This window comes from Ursus arctos, unplaced genomic scaffold (genome assembly GCF_023065955.2).
Source record: "Ursus arctos isolate Adak ecotype North America unplaced genomic scaffold, UrsArc2.0 scaffold_11, whole genome shotgun sequence".
NCBI lineage: Eukaryota > Metazoa > Chordata > Mammalia > Carnivora > Ursidae > Ursus > Ursus arctos.
This window is the reverse complement of record NW_026622775.1, coordinates 9,747,913-9,767,069: the sequence shown is the minus strand read 5'-3', so window position 1 is coordinate 9,767,069 and position 19,157 is coordinate 9,747,913. Positions and strand designations below refer to the sequence as shown.

Genomic DNA, 19,157 nt, shown 5'->3' with positions numbered 1-19,157 from the left:
AAAAGAATGAAGAAGGAGGACAGTTACACGTACTGTCACTTACTACATAAAATAGTGAGACAAACCCCCAGCTTCACACGCCATCTATTCCTTCGCTTATCACCCCATAAATTATCTTTCTCAATCCTGATTGACTCAGTGATCTCCTCCAACTGGCCTCAAACTTTCCTAAGCTGAATCCCACTGCTTCTTTACAGAAGTCCTCTACTCCTGCTAAAATGGCATGCTCACTGCATTCGTTTGCCAGGGCCGCCAGAACAAAATACCATGGACTGGGGGGGCTTACACAACAGGAATTTATTTCCTCACAGTTCTGGAGACTAGAAGTCCATGATCCAAGGGTTAAAAGGTTTGGTTTTTTCTGAGGTCTCTCAAGCTTGCACATGGCTGCCATCTCACTGTATCTTCACATGGTCTTTCCTCTGTGCTCATGCATCCTTGCTATCACTTTCCTTGTCTCGAATTATACCAGTTACAAATGGATTAGGGCTCATTCTGAGGGCCTCATTTTAACTTAGTCACTTCTTTCAAATTTCTATCTCCAAACATAGTCACATTCTGAGGTATTGGGGGTTAGGGCTTCAACACATGAATTTTAAGAGGACACAATCAGGTCATAAAATTGGCTCTTCCCCCAAGTACCTTTGTGTCTCATTTTTATGCTTTCCTTTCTACCCAGAGCAAAACAATACCAAGCAGTTTCTTCTTGAGGTAGTTAAAATTTACTTATATTCAAAGTATAATTGAAGTTGCTCTTATTTCATGAACTCTTCCTAGACTACCCTCCTGCCAACACACAGAAAACCTCATCTCTATTCTCAAAGCAAATGCTATCTCTTGTGTTCATCCAGCTGCCTTAGAATATGTTAGCATTTCTTGTTCTCATAATTTCTATCTTACTTTACTTTCTTTGTTGACATTTTTATTGGATTATATTTTGTTTCCACATAATAATTGTCAATGATCTCTAGTAAATATAACTCAATAAAACTAGGAAAAATGCTGTAACTGTTCAATATTCTCTTTTTACATTTGATATTTCCTTATTAAAGAGCGATCTAATGGAAATATAAATATTATATATAATAATAATTTTAGTATGAGCATAAAGGGTTTTCAAATTGCATGAGTGCCTGCAGAATTTGAATAGTTGGTTTTCCTTTAATTTAAATATTTTAAGCCATCATATATTGATCAGGTAGTCTTCCATTTACCTTTTTGTGAATTTCTAAATTCTGATATTTTTAGAAAGTTAAATAATGATTTCATTTTATTTGTAATAATCTTATATTATTTGCCAGAGAGCCACATGGATCCTATTACTAAAATTTAGAGATTCATGAAGAGATAAGTAAAAGACTGTTTAATCAATAAGTGGTGGCTTAAAATATTTAAATTAAAGGAAAACAACTACTCAAATTTTGCAAGCACCCATGTAGTTTGAAACTATATCTTTATGTTCTTCATTTATAAATTTGTATAGCCAAAAAAGAGATATTGTACTGCATTTTATCTTTTCAAAGTATTTATAGAATTTTCATTATCAGTAGAATTTGTATTAGTTTTATTAATTAATGTAAATGCATGTGATTTGATAAATGATAAATTTAAAAATACAAACAACTAGTTAATAAAACCATGTTTCAAAATGAGTGGGCTTTGGAAATCTATATTTTTTGATGCCTTGCTCCTAGCCATGTATATAGCCATTTATTGAATACCTTCTTGAAAGTTTGAAAAAATGACAGTGAATGACTTCAACTCACATGTTTTCCTTGGGAAATACATTGTTCACCATTTTTTAAAAAACTGTAAGTGTATTAGCAAAATCTTATAAGAAGTCTTTTGAAAGATAACATGATCATCTCTTGAACAGTAGAGAGCGAAGTGTGAGCTTGCCGGGTCAGTACTCATGCCATCACTCCCTGCTGTCTTGAATGTGAATTTGAACTTTCTATCATGTGTTTCTTTTTTTTATTATTTGTAAATGCAAACTGTTTTATTATAACTTAATTGCTGACCCCTATATGCATTTGAGTTTGTGTCTCTTGTTCTGTCTTATGCCAGGAAGGATGCAGAGACCAAAATAAAAAAATTTATAAAATTTATCCCTGCTCCAGATGTGCTCAGAGTCTAGTGGAAGAAATATTTATTTATTTATTTAATTAAAATATAGTAAACAATAATATAAAACTCTGTTCAAGGTGCTATGGACATACAGAAGAGCAAAAAAAAATTCCATTCACATGTTGACCTCTGACTTTTCATTGGATAAATATTACTAAGAAAACATTTAACTCATGTCAGTTGTGCTGAAATAAAAACACATGATGTCTAGAAGCGTACCAAATTAAAGCACAGAGACAATTTTCCAGCACATAAATTACTTTGTTTCAGGAGCAGAAGGGTCATGAATATGAAAAGTGTTGATTTGTGAGACAATTTGTCATTATTAAAATTAGTGCTCTGTCAACCCAAAATCTCTTTCAGCAATCCTTTTGTGTTACTGCAGCTGTTTGTTGAGTTACCAGATCCAAATGTTCCAGGAGATCCAACAGTAGTGAAAGGACTATACTTTTTAATCTATAATAGTAGACTATCATCTGTAATGGGAGATTGTCAGGATATGACACATGTTAAACACTCAAATCTCAAAAAACTGCTGTGACAGATAACCAAGGATGGAGCTGTTTTGGTACTGGGAAATGGACACTTGACAGGAATGTTTTTGTTCACAATGCTATTCATGTATTTTAAAATATAGCCTGCTGGCATGTGATCAGATTTGACAGCTTGGGAACGATAGAACATTTTGCTAACATAACAAAAATACTGAGGCCAGCAAAACCCCTAGTTATATCAGTATACAATTGAGAGTAGAAAAGAGAAAAAGGAGAGAAGTGGGGGAAAGGTGAAATGGAGAGATAAAATTTTAGTTTCTTAGATCTTATATATTTGTGGCAAAACCACTGTGAAGTTACTATCACACAGTAGGGTTGGCCCCCAGACCAAACCCATTTTAGCCACCTGGTTCACTGTAATCAAAATTTCAGTTCCTCTATTTAAATATCATAATATGTACTTTGATATTATTTGTTAATTGTGATGTTTCAGTAGAGGATTTATTTCATATGGTTTGTTTAGTACAAGCGGGAGAACCATTCATATCTTTTACACGACTTCTCTACTAAAAGGTAATGTAGGCAAACAAAAACAAAAACAAACAATAACACAGATACTTCTACATAAGGAACGAATACCTCTATAAGTTAATTCAAATCCATGATACAAGTGATACTGATTTAGTACATGTTAAAACAAGTTTTAACATAAACATTACCTCTGTTAAGGTATTTAAATAAAATATTTTTAAGGTACTATATCATTGTAATCCATTAGAGAACTATTATTGGAAAACATATGAATATATACATTTATGAGAACTCTCACCTGAGCTACATTAAATCCTGCTTACTGCAAGGTAGAGGATTTTGTAAGATTATTGTAAGCAAGAATCCATAACTCTAAAGCCACTTTCAGTTATAAGAACATTATAGATATTTTAAGTTGAAAGTTGTGATTTTAAACCCAAATCAAAATTCTTATCTTCTCCCAGTGCTATGTCAGTTTGACTCCCCAATTGCTTGTAGTTGGTGTGTATGTGCACACATGTGTATGAATGAATGTGCAAGTGAATGTGTGTGAGTACATGAGTATACCTGAGTGTGTGTGTGTGTGTGTGTGTGTGTGTGTGTGACAGAGAGAGAGAGACAGAGAGTTTAGGTGTGAGTGTGCAAAGTCTGATGTCTGCTCTTGGCAGTGTATATACTATTTATCCATGATAATCTTTTTTTATTCTGAAGCCTTTTCAGAAGTTAATATAGGTACTCTTTCTTTGCCTTGTGTTAGCATGATATATCTTTCCATCCTTTTACTTTTAACCAAATTGAGTATATGTAAAGTCAGTTTTTTGTGGACAACATATAGTTGGGTCTTTTTTTAAATCAATTCTGACAATCTGTATACTTTAATTGGTGTACTTAGACCATTTACAATTAATGGGATTACTGGTATAGGTGGATTAGTATCTACCATAATGTTTTAACTGTTTTATATTTGTTGCATTTGGTCTTTGAAACCTTTTCTTTTTATGTTTTCACTAGTTTTAATTGAGCATTTTAGATAACTCCAGCTTATCGTCCCTTTTAGTATATCAATTATCCTTCTTAAAAAAAATTAGTGATGGATCTGGAGTTTGCAACGTACACTTTTAAGCGACCTAAGACTATTTTTAAATAACACTATTCTGCTTCATGTGTAGTACAAGTACCTTGTAACACACTATTCACAGTTCTTTCCTCCTATTCCTTGTGGCCTTATATTCCTTTCATTTATTCATAAGGTATAGTTACTCAATGCATTGTTGCTATTATTGCTGCATACAGTTATCTTTTAGATCAATCAAGAATAAGAAAACTAAAATATTTTAGTTTACTTTTGTTTATTCATTCAAACACTTTTTCTTCTTTATGTAGATTCTGAACTACATTTTCTTCTTCCTCAAGAACTGCTTTAATTTTTTTTAATTAAAAAATCTTTTTTTTTTCAGCAAGTCTGCTGGCAAAGAATTTCCTCAGCTTTTCTTTGTGAAAGTATTTATTTCTCCTTCATTTTTCAGGGATAATTTTGTTGGATATAGAAATCTAAACCAGTGGGTTTTAATCTTCTAACATTTTAAATATTTTATTCCATTCTCTTCTTGTTTGCGTGGTTTCTAATGAAAAGCCCACTATAATTCTTATCCTTGTGTGCCTACAGGTAAGCTGTAGTTTCCTCTGGCTTCACAGGTGTGGTTTATTTCTTTGTTTATTTATTTGGCATTTATCCTACTTGGAATCCTCAGAGCTTCCTGGATCTGTGGCGTTGTATCTGTCATTAATTTAGAAATTTCTCAGCTATTATTACTTTGAATTTTCTTATACTCTATTTTCTTTTCTTATTCTGGTATTCCAATTATGCATATATTATACTTTTTGATATTTTCCCACAGTTATTGGATGTTTTGTTTTGTTTTCATCATTTTTTTTCTCTTTGCACTTCTATATGGGAAGTTTCTCCTTACCTCTCTTCAGGCTCCCTGATTCTTTCCTTGGCTTGATTGAGTCTATTTATGAATCACCAATTCACTGGTTAACACCAGTTCATCCAGGATGGTCTCAGCATGGCAGGCATTCAAATACTACCCCTCTCAGGAGGCCTGTGTGTTTATTAGGAGGCATAGCAGTGATGGTTGGCATCCATATCCCATAGCACAGAAAATGGATGTGGGAGATCCAAGTTCTACCCAACCTCTTTCACCAGCTCCTTCAACTGCCGCTGAAGCCACATATCCTAAAGCCTCTTGCTCTTTGAAATCCCTTGCCTCAAGGGAATTCCTCTTTGTAATTATACACAAAATAACTCAAGCCAAGATCTTTTCCCTGGTGTCACCTTGACTCAGAAGAAATTTATGAGTCCCACCATGGAAAACTGAGCTAGACCTCGAAAGAAGCTTAAAAATCCTTCTATATAGTTTTAACTTGAATTCTAGCCTAGGAAGTCATTTTTCCCTCTTTTTGGGGATCTTACTTGCTTTCTTCATCATAATTCCCAAAGGTAGGAGAAAGAAGAGAATCCGCATAAGCGAATTCTTTATTCTTTTGCTCCTCTTTTAAAAGAGCATACTGCATATTCCTAATTTCATAGTTGTCACTTACCAGACTACTTTCTTGATGTTTAAACAGTTAGAAGGTAGGTGAGTTCTTTGGAGTTAAAAATGTCTGGGTAATTGTCAATGCTTCTCAATGCTCCTTGGTAGAGAATTAAAGATAAAAGTTTTTATCTTTTTAATATGGTTAACCTGTAGTCATAAAGTGAGTTATTTAAAATATAAAAATAGCACCACCTGGGGTGGCTCAGTCATTTAAGCATTGGACTCTTGATTTCAGCTCAGGTCATGATCTCGGAGCCCTGAGATTGAACCTTGCATCTGCCTCTGCGTGCAGCAGGGAGTCTGCTTGAGATTCTCTCCCTCCCTCTCCCTATGCCCCCCTCTCTAAAATAAATACATAAATCTTAAAATATATATATATTTTTTACATATATATATTTTACATATATATATGTAATATATATTACATATATATATGTTTTAAAAGATTTAAAATGGGGGCTCCTGGTGGCTCAGTCAGTTAAGTGTCAGGCTTTGGCTCAGGTCACAATGAAAGGGTCCTGGGATTGAGCTCCATACTGGGCTTCATGCTCAGCAGGGAGTTTGCTTCTCCCTCTCCCTCTGACCTTTCCTCAGCTTGCTTTCTGTCTCTCTTTCAAATAAATAATATACATATATATTTTTTTAATAAATAAATAAATAAAAGATTAAAAATGTTACTAGTTTTGGAAAGCACATTGGGGATAATTTCTATCTCTGTCTTCCAACCATTATTAAGAAATCCCTTGTCCCTCTTTTCTTCCCATTTCATTAATTTGGCAAATTCCCAATTCTGTAAGAATTCAGCTGTCTTCTTCCTTCAGATCTACAGCTGGCTTCTAACTAGTGCAATGCTGGAGAATACCATGCAGATTGAAGTCTATATAAATTTATATGGGCCTACCAAGACTCTCAGAGCAGCCACAGCTAGAGTCTGTGTTTCCCTTTCTAACTCTCCGCCTGGTTCTCTATAGCCACTGTTAAAAAGTGTTCACTTCTCTTAATATTTTGTTCTATTCATTCTTTCATTGTTTCCTATTTTGTTAAAATTGTTCCAGTATCCATCCAGTTACCTAAGCCAGGAAACAGAGTAAAATATTTGGTCTGTTCTTTTATTTATCTGTCACATGCAATCAGACGTAAATCATTAGTGATTTATTACCTTTTCCCCATTTTATTGAGCTGTTATTGACATATAACATTGTGTGAGTTTAAGATATACAATGTGATAATTTGTTACACATTTTTCACAAAATTATTACCACAATAATAGGGTTGGTTAATACCTCCATCACCTCACATAATTGCTATTTCTTTTTTTGTGGTGAGAACAATAAAGATTTACTCTCTTAGCAACTTGCAAGTATATAACACAAGGTTATCTAAAATCACTTTGCTGTACATTAGATCCCAGAACTTATTCCTCTCAAAAGTGGAAATTTGTATCCTTTGACCAATATCTTCCCATTTCCTTTACCCCCCAACTCCTGGTAACCACCTTTCTACTCTCTGTTACTATGAGTTTGGCTTTTTAAGATTACACATATATATGATATCATACAGTATTTGCCTTTCTCTGTCCACTCTGTTTCACTTAGCAGAATGTCCACAAAGTCCATCCATTTTGTTGCAAATGGCAGGGTTTCCTTCTTTTTCATGGATGAGTAATACTGCACAATCCCCACGTGTTTAAAGTCAGTTACTGGAAGATTATTGTGGTTTTTTTGTGGTGTCATGTTTCCTTGATTTCTTATGTTCCTTGGGGTCTTGCATCTCTGTTGACACTTTTGAAGTGATAGTCACCTCTTCCAGGCTTCACTAATTGACTTTGGGAGAAAAATGCTATCCTTCAGCTCTGCTAGGGATTCTGAGGCTTTCTCAGTCTTTTTATGAACACACTTGCTCCAGGTTTCTCACTCTCTCTTTGGCCAAATTCTGAAATTTATAACTTCTCTTAATCCTACAACACACCAGGCTGAGTTCTGATAGAATCCCTTTTGCTTCCCCAAGGGTGGAGCTAAAGCTCACGTTCGTGGTTTCTCTGTGGCCAACAGATTCTGGTCAGTTTTCTGCACATGTTCACTGGTTATCTTTTAATGCATGTTCTTGCCGCCCCTTGGAGCATGCACTGAGAGACAGCCACAGGGTGAAAGAGTGTGCAGGGAGGCATGCAGAGCACTGGGGTTGCCTATGGGCTGTTTGGGGGGTATCTGCGGGAGGGGGGTCTGCTCAGAGGCTGCTGGACAGGCTTCTCGATGGAGTCTGAAAAACAGTTAGTAGGATCCATGTCCCTTTAAATAAGAGTCTTATTTGCCACTCCCCAAGCCGGTTCCCACTTTCCAGTCACACAGTCTATGACTCAGTACTCTGGAGAAGTCGTGAGGGAAATGGGCCTCTTTGGTAGCATTCTCTACAGCTGTGGAAGCTTAGTGCTGGCTCACACCATCTCACTTTCTCCTTCAGGAGAAATCATGGGTTGAGAAAAATCTCTCTTGGCCCTGAACTGTGCCATTTTGGGGGAGACATGATTGGGTAAAGTCAAACTATTTCTCTTAGCCTGTCCAATGCATCCAAACTTCTTGTGTTTTTTGTTCTTGTTTTTGTTTTTGTTTTTGCTATAACAGTGATGTGCTGGAACTTCTCCACTGGGAGTCTGGATTTCCACAAGGACTGTCTTGTCTATATACGATTGTGTAAGAGAGTATTCTCCCGGACCACATCCAAGAGGGGATGAAACCAGTTTACAGACCACTGCAGGGTCCACAGCTGGGATCAAAGTCTGTGTTTCTATTACCCGATGCACTACTGGGAGAGACTCCTTCCAGGTTCCTTGGCATATGATACTGAATCCTACAGCTCCCTCAACGTCACTTTTGTCAATGGATACATACCAAATTATTGTTGGCAGTGGGTGGACAAGAATGAGAGACCTCTTATTCAGCCATGTTCCTGACATCATTCCTTGAGATTTACTATCTTAACATCACTTGAATCTGTTTAATCTCTCTCCTTTCCCATTGCTATCGTTCTGGTCATCATTATGTATCAATCATATGCCTATAAAAGCCTCCTAATATCTAATTTACACCTTTTTTGTAATGCAGGTCAGGATATTTCCTTAATGTAAATATGACTATGTCTCATCCCTACTCAGAATCCTTCATTGTTTCCCGGTTGTTTTTAGTATTAAAGTTCAAACCCTTTAAGAATTTAAAAGATCTATATGAACTGGTCTTTTCCTTTCTCTTATTATCCCACTACCTTTTATGGACCACATTGCAGTTTTAGTTTCTAAAATGCAATTCTCATCAACCACCTTTTACATACACAGATCCTTCTGTCTAAGCCCCATGACCTCAGCTATATGTCCCCATCACTACTCCAACCCATTTTCTCACCTGAAGTGTCTGTAACTTGTCATCTGTCAGATCTCAGCTTCAAGGTCCCATTTTCAAGAACCCTTCCACAAGTCGCAGGATCACAGGATTTCCAAATCACATTGTATTATAATCTGCTATTTTCTTTTCTATATCCCCCATTTGACCCTAAGCTCCTTTAGTCAAAATATTATGCATAATTCATTCATGATTGTAGCTCCAGTTCCTAATACACTGACAGGCACTTAGTAGGCATTTAATAAATATATGTCAATTGGTTGATTGGATAAATGGAGATGACTCTTTCTTTTTTCACCGAAAACTGTCAAACTCTGAGGCTATTAGTGCAGCTTACAATGATGTTAATGGACGTGTTTTCTCTACCCATTGGCATGCCCATGATTATTCCTGGGGTTATGATTTTGCATTTTGGTGACTTTTATGTGGCATCATTGCAACATGGTTGGAAAGGAGATTGATCTCTTGAAAAGAGAGTAATGTTAAGTATCTCGGATGGGAAATAGTTTTGGTTGTTTGTCTCTTTATGTGTAACAATGGTGGATCTTTGCTCAGAATCAGGGCATTCTAAAAGGCAATTACCGTGACATCTAAAACCTCAGTTCTGACTTGACTACTAAAAGGAAAACAAAACACAAATATATGCAATAATGATATGGTTGGGAGCATGAGTTGCCTTTTAATGACTTAGGCCTCTATTAATGTACAAGACAAATGGAGAGTAAAGCTCCTGCTCATTGAAATATAGCAGGAGCCTTCTGTTCTCTGTTAGAACAGCTGCCCTATTTACTGCTGCTTTGGTGAAGTCACTGCCCAACTTCTTTATTCAGGAAGATCAGTGTTTATACTCTAGTCGGTCTTGAATCAAAACAGTTCTGATTTGTTAATAATTCACTAACCAAATATTATGACTGAAAAACTGGGACACTGGTAAATAATCAGATGCAGAATGGAACTTCTGTTGCATTTAGCCTGATAATGGAAATGGAAAACACAAATAAAAAATGTAATTTAGCAATTCATCATATCCTGTTAAATGCCAGCTGTTTTCAGGGTTTTAGGATAGTGTTTGTTTTTCCCCTCATGTCTTTAGAATATGGGGAATAATTAGAAACCAATTAAGTCACTCCACATTTTCTATTAGCAAAAGAAGTCTATGTTATCAAGAACTCATTCTGTATTTCATGAGTATTTGTTGTGCACCTAGTGTGTGCCAGGCATCTTACGGAACACTGAGGATACGGCCGCAGCAGAGCGGCTGCACTCAAGGAGCTTACATTCTAGCATGTAAGTGAGGGGAGCAGCAATAAACAACCAAACAAATACCTAATATGTCAGGGCCCTGGCGGGCAAGGAGGTGGGGAGAGGGTTGGGGGTACTCTTTGATTTAGGGTGCAAAGAAACAAGACAAAGAAACATCAGTTTATTGCACTATAACCTTTGAGTAGTGTCTGTTTCTAAAACCTACTCATTGCACTTTTTGAAATGAAACAAAAGATTCCATTTAACAATCTCCTCCTATATTGATTTTTAACTGCAGCTGTCAGAGGTGATTCTGGAGGATAAGACTTGCATTTATTAAGAGATAACGTGGAGACTACAAAAGAACTTCATATATTAGGTATCAAACTTGGTGATTTTTACTCTGTATACATGTATCCAACATTTTTTGGTTTCACTGGAAAACACGTTAATTATCATAAACATGGTATATTTACAGTTGATTTCACCAGAACAAAGAAATACCAACTTTACTTATAAAATATACTATCTGAGATATAAATCAAATAATTTAAAGTTTTACTTGATATGTTAACTATCCTATAAGTTACTTTAAATGAATATGCATAATGATGATAACTTTCACATATTTTTTATTTTAAAAAATGTTTTATCATACCCCAATTCATTGAGCATCACGTAGACCTGTAAACTAAGTTATTGTTTTCCTTTTCAGTAGGGAAGTCTGAGATTCAGGGAAGTTAATTGGTACAATGAGGCAGAGATAGTACTCATACCCAGGCTTTCTGGTTCCAGATTTCATGTTGCTACTGTCCCACTGTAGGCAGACTAAACCAACGTGAATTATACCAGCAGCCCAAAATCATTTTCTCTATTTTCCAACTTATGCAATAAATAAAGACTCCCAGGATAATATTTTAATCATTATCTCTTAATTTTTACATTGTTTGATTGGCATTAGTTCCTTCATTAAACCAGCTCCAAATTAAAAACAAAGGTCTAGTTATTTCACACACCCAAGCAAGTCTTCCTTTTAATAGACAGAGGTATGGGATGTTAAAATAACTAAAAGAATAGTAATTAATTATGAATGCCTGTGGTGGTGCACATTTTACATGAAACCACACTGAAAGTCACATGGAACAAGAGCCTCCTTTACTTAGGGAAGTAGCCTGAGTAGGAGAATCAATATTTGGAGTTTAATCTGTGGATATTTAAAGACAGGAACTAAATCATTCTTAGTAGCCTACTTTTTTCCCCATCCCTTTGACCTACAGATGGTAAGACATGTTTGATTTGGGAGCTTTTATATGCTTCTTTTTCTTCGTTCCTTCATTCCTTCATTCCTTCATTCCTTCATTCCTTCCTTTCTTCTTTTCTTCTTCTTATACTCTTCTTCTTTCTCTTTCTGAGAACAGTTCTTAGAGGAATACATCTTGACAAGTCTGTTAAAATCAAACATGTTTCTTTGACATTGGAAGATTGGAGTTACTTTCTATGACACATTTCCATTAAGAAACATCTTAGTCTTCCCAACTGAGATAATAATTTCTCTCTTCAGTATATATTATCTTGAAATGTTCAGAGTCAATTATCAGTTGAAATGTCCATGTGTGCAGAGATGTAGATATTGAAATATTGACTTTTATTTGTCCATTTCTAAAAAATATTAAAAATATGTAAATGAAATGTTATTGGACCAATTCTAGGAAAAGTACACAATGAAACGTTATTAGTTTTAACCTAAGATTATTACAAATAAAATCTACCAGCTAATTAAAATGATGAAAAGAGAGAAAGCAGGAAATAGAAGGAAGTTAGATGAACTTGTTGCCAAAGTCTTTGGCAGAACCTTATGTGGAAAAGAGCACTGATTCTGAATTCACATGCCTTAACTTTGAGCACTGGATTTTCTGGGATTCCCTGTATAATCTCACAAAGATCACTTGAACCCTTTGGTCCTTGATTCCTTTTTTCTAAAATTGGATGGTTTTTTAGTACCTAATCAAGCAATACAACAAAAGAGAACCTAGGACCATATGACAAAGTTATATAAATAATGCTATGATTCAACATAGTGTGTTTAAAAAAAGATCAACCATTGACCAATTATTCAGTATGTGTTACATTTCTTAAAAAATAAAGTGGTATATCTCAGTAGTGAATTCCAAGCTAACAATGGTCTTTTATATTGAGTGGCAGCATAATATATTAAGTTCAAGTAAATATTCCTTACTTTTGGTATCTGAGAATGTAGATATAAACACTTACCAAGTTATTAGTTGCCCAGGACTTGAAAGGTATTACTCGGGGTACCTATAATTATAGTACAGGGTTATATCACGTGTGTGGGTGTTTGTTTGTTTGTTTGTTTGTTTTGTCATGTGTGTTTAAATATAGAAGTATATTGACATTCAAATTGGTAATGTCTGACACTCATAGTTTGACACTGAGTGTCTCCTGTGTGGTTCCAGCCCATATTCAAAATAAAATAAAGACACAAATTGCTTTCTTTAGGAAAAATATGAGTAGAATGCCAAAGCCCATCAGATGGGTGGTCGGGGAGGTCTTCCCCTATATTCCATCTATCTTCACATTTTATGAGAACTAAAAGCCCAATCAATAATTTAACAAGCTAATGGGCATATTTTTAAACACCAAGAAATCATACTGAAAAAGAGCACACCAGCAGGACCACAAAAGCAAAGATGAGTGCTTATCTTGAAAAGTACTGTGCTGTAGCATGAGCTCAGGTCAGGCTGCCCTAAAGAGGGGTGCATCTCTTGTTCTACAAAGCTATTGTTTTTTCTGTATTTGTTATAATAATGTATTTTTTCCTGATGAACATGTATCTGACTACTCTGTAAATGATTTTCTTTTCAAAGGTACTATAAGGCACAGAACTAATATTCAAATACTTAATGTCTACTTCATGTAAAAATGTATGCTCTGAAAAATGATGTGAAATTCTAATTTAAGATACTGTATTCTGTATTCTGGCTATGGATATTAACATCCATACAATTTACCATGACATTCTGTTGTCATACAAGTAAGAAAAGCAAGGAAGCTATTCTGGTATTGGAAGTCTGAAAATAGTTTAACTCAATTTAGAGGAGGTTGTTGCTTCATTTTATGAATAAAAACTAGGCCTTTGTGTTTTTATTTTATTTTTCTCTTTTTTCTTTCTCTGTTATTTGTATGTTAGTGACCTCATAAGAGGCAAAGTAAAATGCTATGCGAAACAACAAATTCTATAATTTTTTTTCTTTTTTTGTCAAATTGTATCATTTTCAACTAAACACTCAGGAGGATAGCCACTTGCCCACATTTATATAATACTTTTCTATTTGTCACTATAACAGTCCTTTTGCCCATATTTAAGGATTATCCGTGGAGTTCAATTATTTTTCTCCGATTCCTTACTATCAAGATTTGTATATTACTGTATTTAAATCCTCCCTTTTCTGTGGACTATAGTTACATCATTAAGTGGATTTATTTCACAGGCAATGATCTTCTCAGATTTGGTGGAAGCATATTGCATCTAGCATTCAGAAAAGCTGTTTTATGTTTCTAATGAATAATTAGACTATGAGAGTGCCTTCAAGTTTGGTGTTCGGTTTTACACCAGATAAAAGGAAGAAATTAGACTCATTTCACGGTGGTTATAAGGGAGTTAAGAATGTCGCCATTTGAGGGAGGGACGCACACAGAGGTGTGGAAAGCAACAGAGAGGCAGCCCAGAGGCAGCTTGATGACAGAAACTGGGGCTCCCAGACGTCAGGGACTCCCTGGGAGGCCTGCCACAGTCAGCCTACAGACATTAGCACTTGCTATCTTGTTCTTAAACTCATTCATTGAACATGATGCTTTTGCCTGTCTGTGGGGCATGAAAGAGAAAGTCCTGCTTGTCTGAATCCGTGTGGGTCAGTGTGGGCCTGTGAGCTGCAATATTGTGAGGTACAGTGAGCTGCATCGCTAAACATTTGTACCAGCGGAGCACAGTCGTGCCTTTTCCAGACGATGCTTTGGGGAGTATTGAGCAAGAGTATTCTTACTGTATAAGTAAGAAAATAACACTCAAAATAAATAAAAGGACAGGATAAGCAGAGGGACATGCACGGTCATGTGAAAAATAGCAGCAATATATCACAGTCCTGTGAAAACTTAATTTGCTACTATTTCATGTTGCACATTCTTTGACTTCCCTTATTTATGCTTCGAACTACACCTGTTCTTAATTTAACTCATTCTCCCTACACTCTCCGAATAGGTTTTGTTTTTAAACAAGTCATTGGTCCAGCAATGCTAAACCTAAAATGTCCTGTCTGCACAATAGGTGCTTTTAGCAAGTCAGATATGCACGGTAAAGCTGCGCTTGCAGAATTTTTCTCTCAAAGTGGAGTCAATTGACCATGTAGCAGCACTAATTTGTTTCTAACCAGTGAGGCAGGTAAACAGGCTGCCCTGTACAACAGTGACTGCAGCCATCATGGCCGGGGACGCTCCTTCCGTTCTCAGCAAAGGGACATTGAAATGCAGAAGCATGCCTCAGCTTAGCACCACACAACGTCTCCAGACTCTGCTTCCCTCTAAAGGCAGATTTTCCATTTGCCCTGCATTAAGTTTGATACTTCCATTTAGAAAACAAGGCTTGTTCTCCTAAGGAAATGCTGGATAAATGACTTAAAACTAGTCTGGGACAAAAATCTTTTAAAGGCATTATGTTAATACCCTAATGAAATGATAATATGCATCTGCCCGTGATACAGAAATAATCTTTACTGCACTCTCCAAGCAGTATTTGTATTTACAATTTTGTCAGATTGTAGACACAGGTGCCTTAAAGTTCCATCTTAAAATCATAATGCTAGAGGGCGGACAGTAGATTTCTAGGACACTATTATATTTTTTCAGGCGTTCAGCCGGCAGCCTGGTTTTTCATAATAATTTCAGTCCTGAGAAACTATAATTATCCTGAAGCACACTACTTATACTGTCTTATTTCTTAATTACAGTAGTGACATGAGATAAATGCATACTTATTGGGATCAAATGCATATTATTCTGTGGTGATTATAAAGAAGTTCTCATGACAACAATTGCAATTATATGGTCATCAACTACTGATACTATGTTATGTTCTAGAAACTCTGTAATTAAGTCTGCCAAGAGGACACTTCCTATTTGGGGTGGGGGGAAGCTTAAAGAGAGAGAAGGTGGTCAATGTAAAAATTACTGACAGACATAGATACCCCGAGCCTGTTCAAATGATTCCACATGAATCTCAAATAAGAACGTTGTATCAACAAACATTTGGGGGGTTTGATTTAAATTTCTATTGAAACAAGCTATGTAAAGAATCTTCTTTAAAATAGCCTTTCTCTTTTCTGACCTTTAAAATAAAAAGCTTTGAATACACCCCACGGGAGGAAGAATGGACTGGAAATATGATAGGAGCGATACTGCCTTCAAAGATAAATCTGCAGGCGATCAGTAATATTCCTTCAAATACTATAATTCATAGTTTTAAAAGTTTTCATGTAAGATTCCAAAAATAATTTATCTTCTGTCATTCCAATTTAAAAGAAGAAAACTTTAGGTTTCCAAGAAACTACTTACATAGATTTTCCACTTTTTTCTATAGACAGATGTCTTTGCTTTTTGTTTCAAAAAAGGCAGAAGGGAAAAAAAAAGGATGGATGTCAAATTCTATGTATTAAACTGTTTGGGTGAAGGTGTCAGGTATATCGTGTGTCAGATTGGGGAATCAAATGGCCTGGGTTTTAAATTCTGTTCTGCCATCGACTAGATTTGGAACTTGGACAAGTTACTTAACTATGCCTCAGTCTCTTCATCTGTAAAAAGGGACAACACCTGTACCTACCTCATAAGAATTATGTCTTAAAGTATTTAATCTTTTCATATATGTAAAGGGCTTAGATTCATGCCTTGCGTGTAGTAAACACCATATACTTTTTCATTATTATTATGCTTTTTTTTTGTAATTATTTTATGGTATTATTTTATGCACTAGAGGGATGTGAAAGACAATGGGCCAAGCTCTCCCACTCTCTTTCCCGCCTTCAACCTTGGTGAGGAGTATTTCTAATCATTTTAATGGGCTTTCCTCAGAGAATTTTTTTCAGCATTCTAATATAGCACATTGAAAGAGAATTTTTTTTCCCCAAAGTAAAAAGGGCATTCAATGAACCTGATATCTTTAACTTACAACTTACTCTGGCAATACTTTGCCAGAGTATTGTTTGTTTTGTTTTGTTTTTTTAATTCTGAAACAAGCTGTTGCCTTGTTACTTTTAACACAAAAGGTATCCTCTTTGGACATTTACAGTTATCTAATGACATGTTCGGTCTTGGGCACAATAGTTCTGCAGCGTATAACTTTTATTGTATGGCTAGCATTCTAACCAGGTTGCAATGACATGATATTAGAAAGGCTACTGCAAACCCATTTTTATTTTCACAATAGTTCAAGCAACCCAAATAAGCACACCAAGAACTATAAACCCTTAAAAAAGAGTCAGTTAGCATCCATAAAAAAATTAGCCATGCAACACGACTTTCTATATACTGACCTGTGGATATTATTTTCTGGTTAACGTCACATGTTATATTTGTTTTAATGTTATCATTTCTAACATTCTGTTACTGTTACTTTTCTAATGAAGTTAATAAAGTACTTAATTATATGTTAATTTCTCTGAAATACTTACAGTTCTAAATAATAAGTAATAAAGTAAATTTTTGAAGTATATGCAAATATAATGAGATTGAGGAACAAGTACAAATATTGTATATTAGAAAATTATTAATTTTCCCTTTTTATGACTTGCATTAGTCATCTCTACATGCAATCTCTACAATTTAGATCGAGAATATACAAATTCTCCTTCATTTAATATTTTAAAATTCCAACTGTAATCCCTGATGGATTGTATATCAGATTATATCTATAATCATATTCAAATTTTTTGTTTCTGTTTCCGGAGCAATCAATCTAGATTTTACTTTTTCCTAGTCTCTGATCTACAAAAATGCTATGATATTTTTAGAGTTAATATAGAGATAGGAAATATTGCAAAAGGATTAATAAGTATGGAGGAGTTTTTTGCTACATGCAATCAATTTCCATGCAAACATTAACAATTTCTCCATTGCAGTAAAAACTTCATTAGACCTTTGAGTCTAATTCCAATTTGAGTCTAATTCTAATTCAATCTGTATACATATCTAAACCAGTAAAGATCTGGAACAATTGTTTTGTTTTAGAACTAGTCTAATTCTGGTTCTTCACTAGCCTGGAAATTATTAGGTTATTGGGTTTGATGATGTTGATTCTACAAAAGGAAAAAACTGATATGGAAATTAACAGTATACTTTTAATGAACAGTGAGGGGGGAAAGAAAAACCCAAATTTCAATTTCCATTTTAAGAGTGAGTTTAAGGGTGATTTTAAAATAGAAATCAAATATGCGGCTTTCCGCTTGTGTTAATCTGTGCAAACTGCCATATGAAGATACCATAGACTGGGTGGTTTAAACAACAGACATTTATTTTCTCACAGTTTTGGATGCTAGAAGTCCATGACAGAGGTGCCAGCAAATTTAGCTTCTGGTGAGACCTCTCTTCCTCGTTTGTAGACAGCAGCCTTCTGGCTGCGACAGAGGGAGGGAGAGAGATGGGAGTAGAAGGGGAGAGGGGAAGATGCAGAGAGAGACAGAGGGAGGAGGAGAGGGAGGGAGGAATGGAGGGAGAGAGGGGGAGGTGAGGTAGAAAAAGGAGGAGAGAGGAAGGGAGCAGGGAAGAGAGAGAGAGAGTGAGTGCAGTTATTTCTTCCTCTTATAAGGGTTCAAAACCTATCAGGATGCCTGGGTGGCTCAGGTCATGATGTCAGGGTCCTGGCATCCAGCCCCTTGTTGGGCTCCCTGCTCAGTAGGGAGCCTGCTTCTCCCTCTCCCTCTGCTGCTCCCCCTCTAACAAATAAATAAATAAAATCTTAAAAAAAAAAAAAAAAGACCTATCAAGACTAGGGGCCTGCCCTTATGACTTTGTTTAACCAGGATTACCTTCCTATAGGCCTAGTCTTCCAAAAGTCACATTGGATGCTATGGTTTCAACATATACATTTGGGAAGAACACAATTCAGTTCACAACACCACCTAAAATGATGATCACACTTCTCAGGAAATTCCAAGGGTAGGTGAGGTCCTGCCTAGAGCTTCCTTGCCACTTTTGAGCTTAAGGATGTTACATTTTATGGTCATCTTCATTTATCTTTTATCTTTCAGATCAGCATTTTCATGACCCATTTGTCGAACTATGGGAACGACCGCCTAGGGTTATATACCTTTGTGAACTTGGCCAACTTCGTGCAGAGCTGGACCAACCTGAAATTGCAAACTCTGCGTCCAGTGCAACTAGCCCACAAATACTTTGAGCTCTTCCCTGAGCAGAAAGACCCTCTCTGGCAGGTAACACTAAGCACTGTCTCCTGTGGTGGAAAGGAAGAAACGAGTGCCTAATTTGTATTAGGAACTCTGTTGGAGGTATTAAAACTGACGTTTAACCCAAACTTCTTTTTTATTCGATAGTTTCATTCTCTTCAATAACATTTTTTGTTTGTTTTATGAATTAAGTGTATTTTTTGTTTTTCTGGGGTTTTGCTGGTGGGTTTGGTTGTTTCAGAATTTTTGCTTTGAGGATGCTGTTTTACTGTTGGTGTCTTCTCTTTGTTAATCATTTTGACT

General features: G+C 35.7%; 1 protein-coding gene across 1 annotated transcript in view; it reads left to right on the top strand.

Moving 5' to 3' along the window:
• NDST4 (N-deacetylase and N-sulfotransferase 4) overlaps positions 1–19,157 on the top strand; it is a 239,607-nt gene that overhangs the window by 183,539 nt on the left and 36,911 nt on the right. The window contains exon 6 of the mRNA XM_026499230.3: positions 18,699–18,881. Coding sequence (XP_026355015.2) covers positions 18,699–18,881 — 183 coding nt within the window. The remainder of the gene's footprint in view (positions 1–18,698; positions 18,882–19,157) is intronic.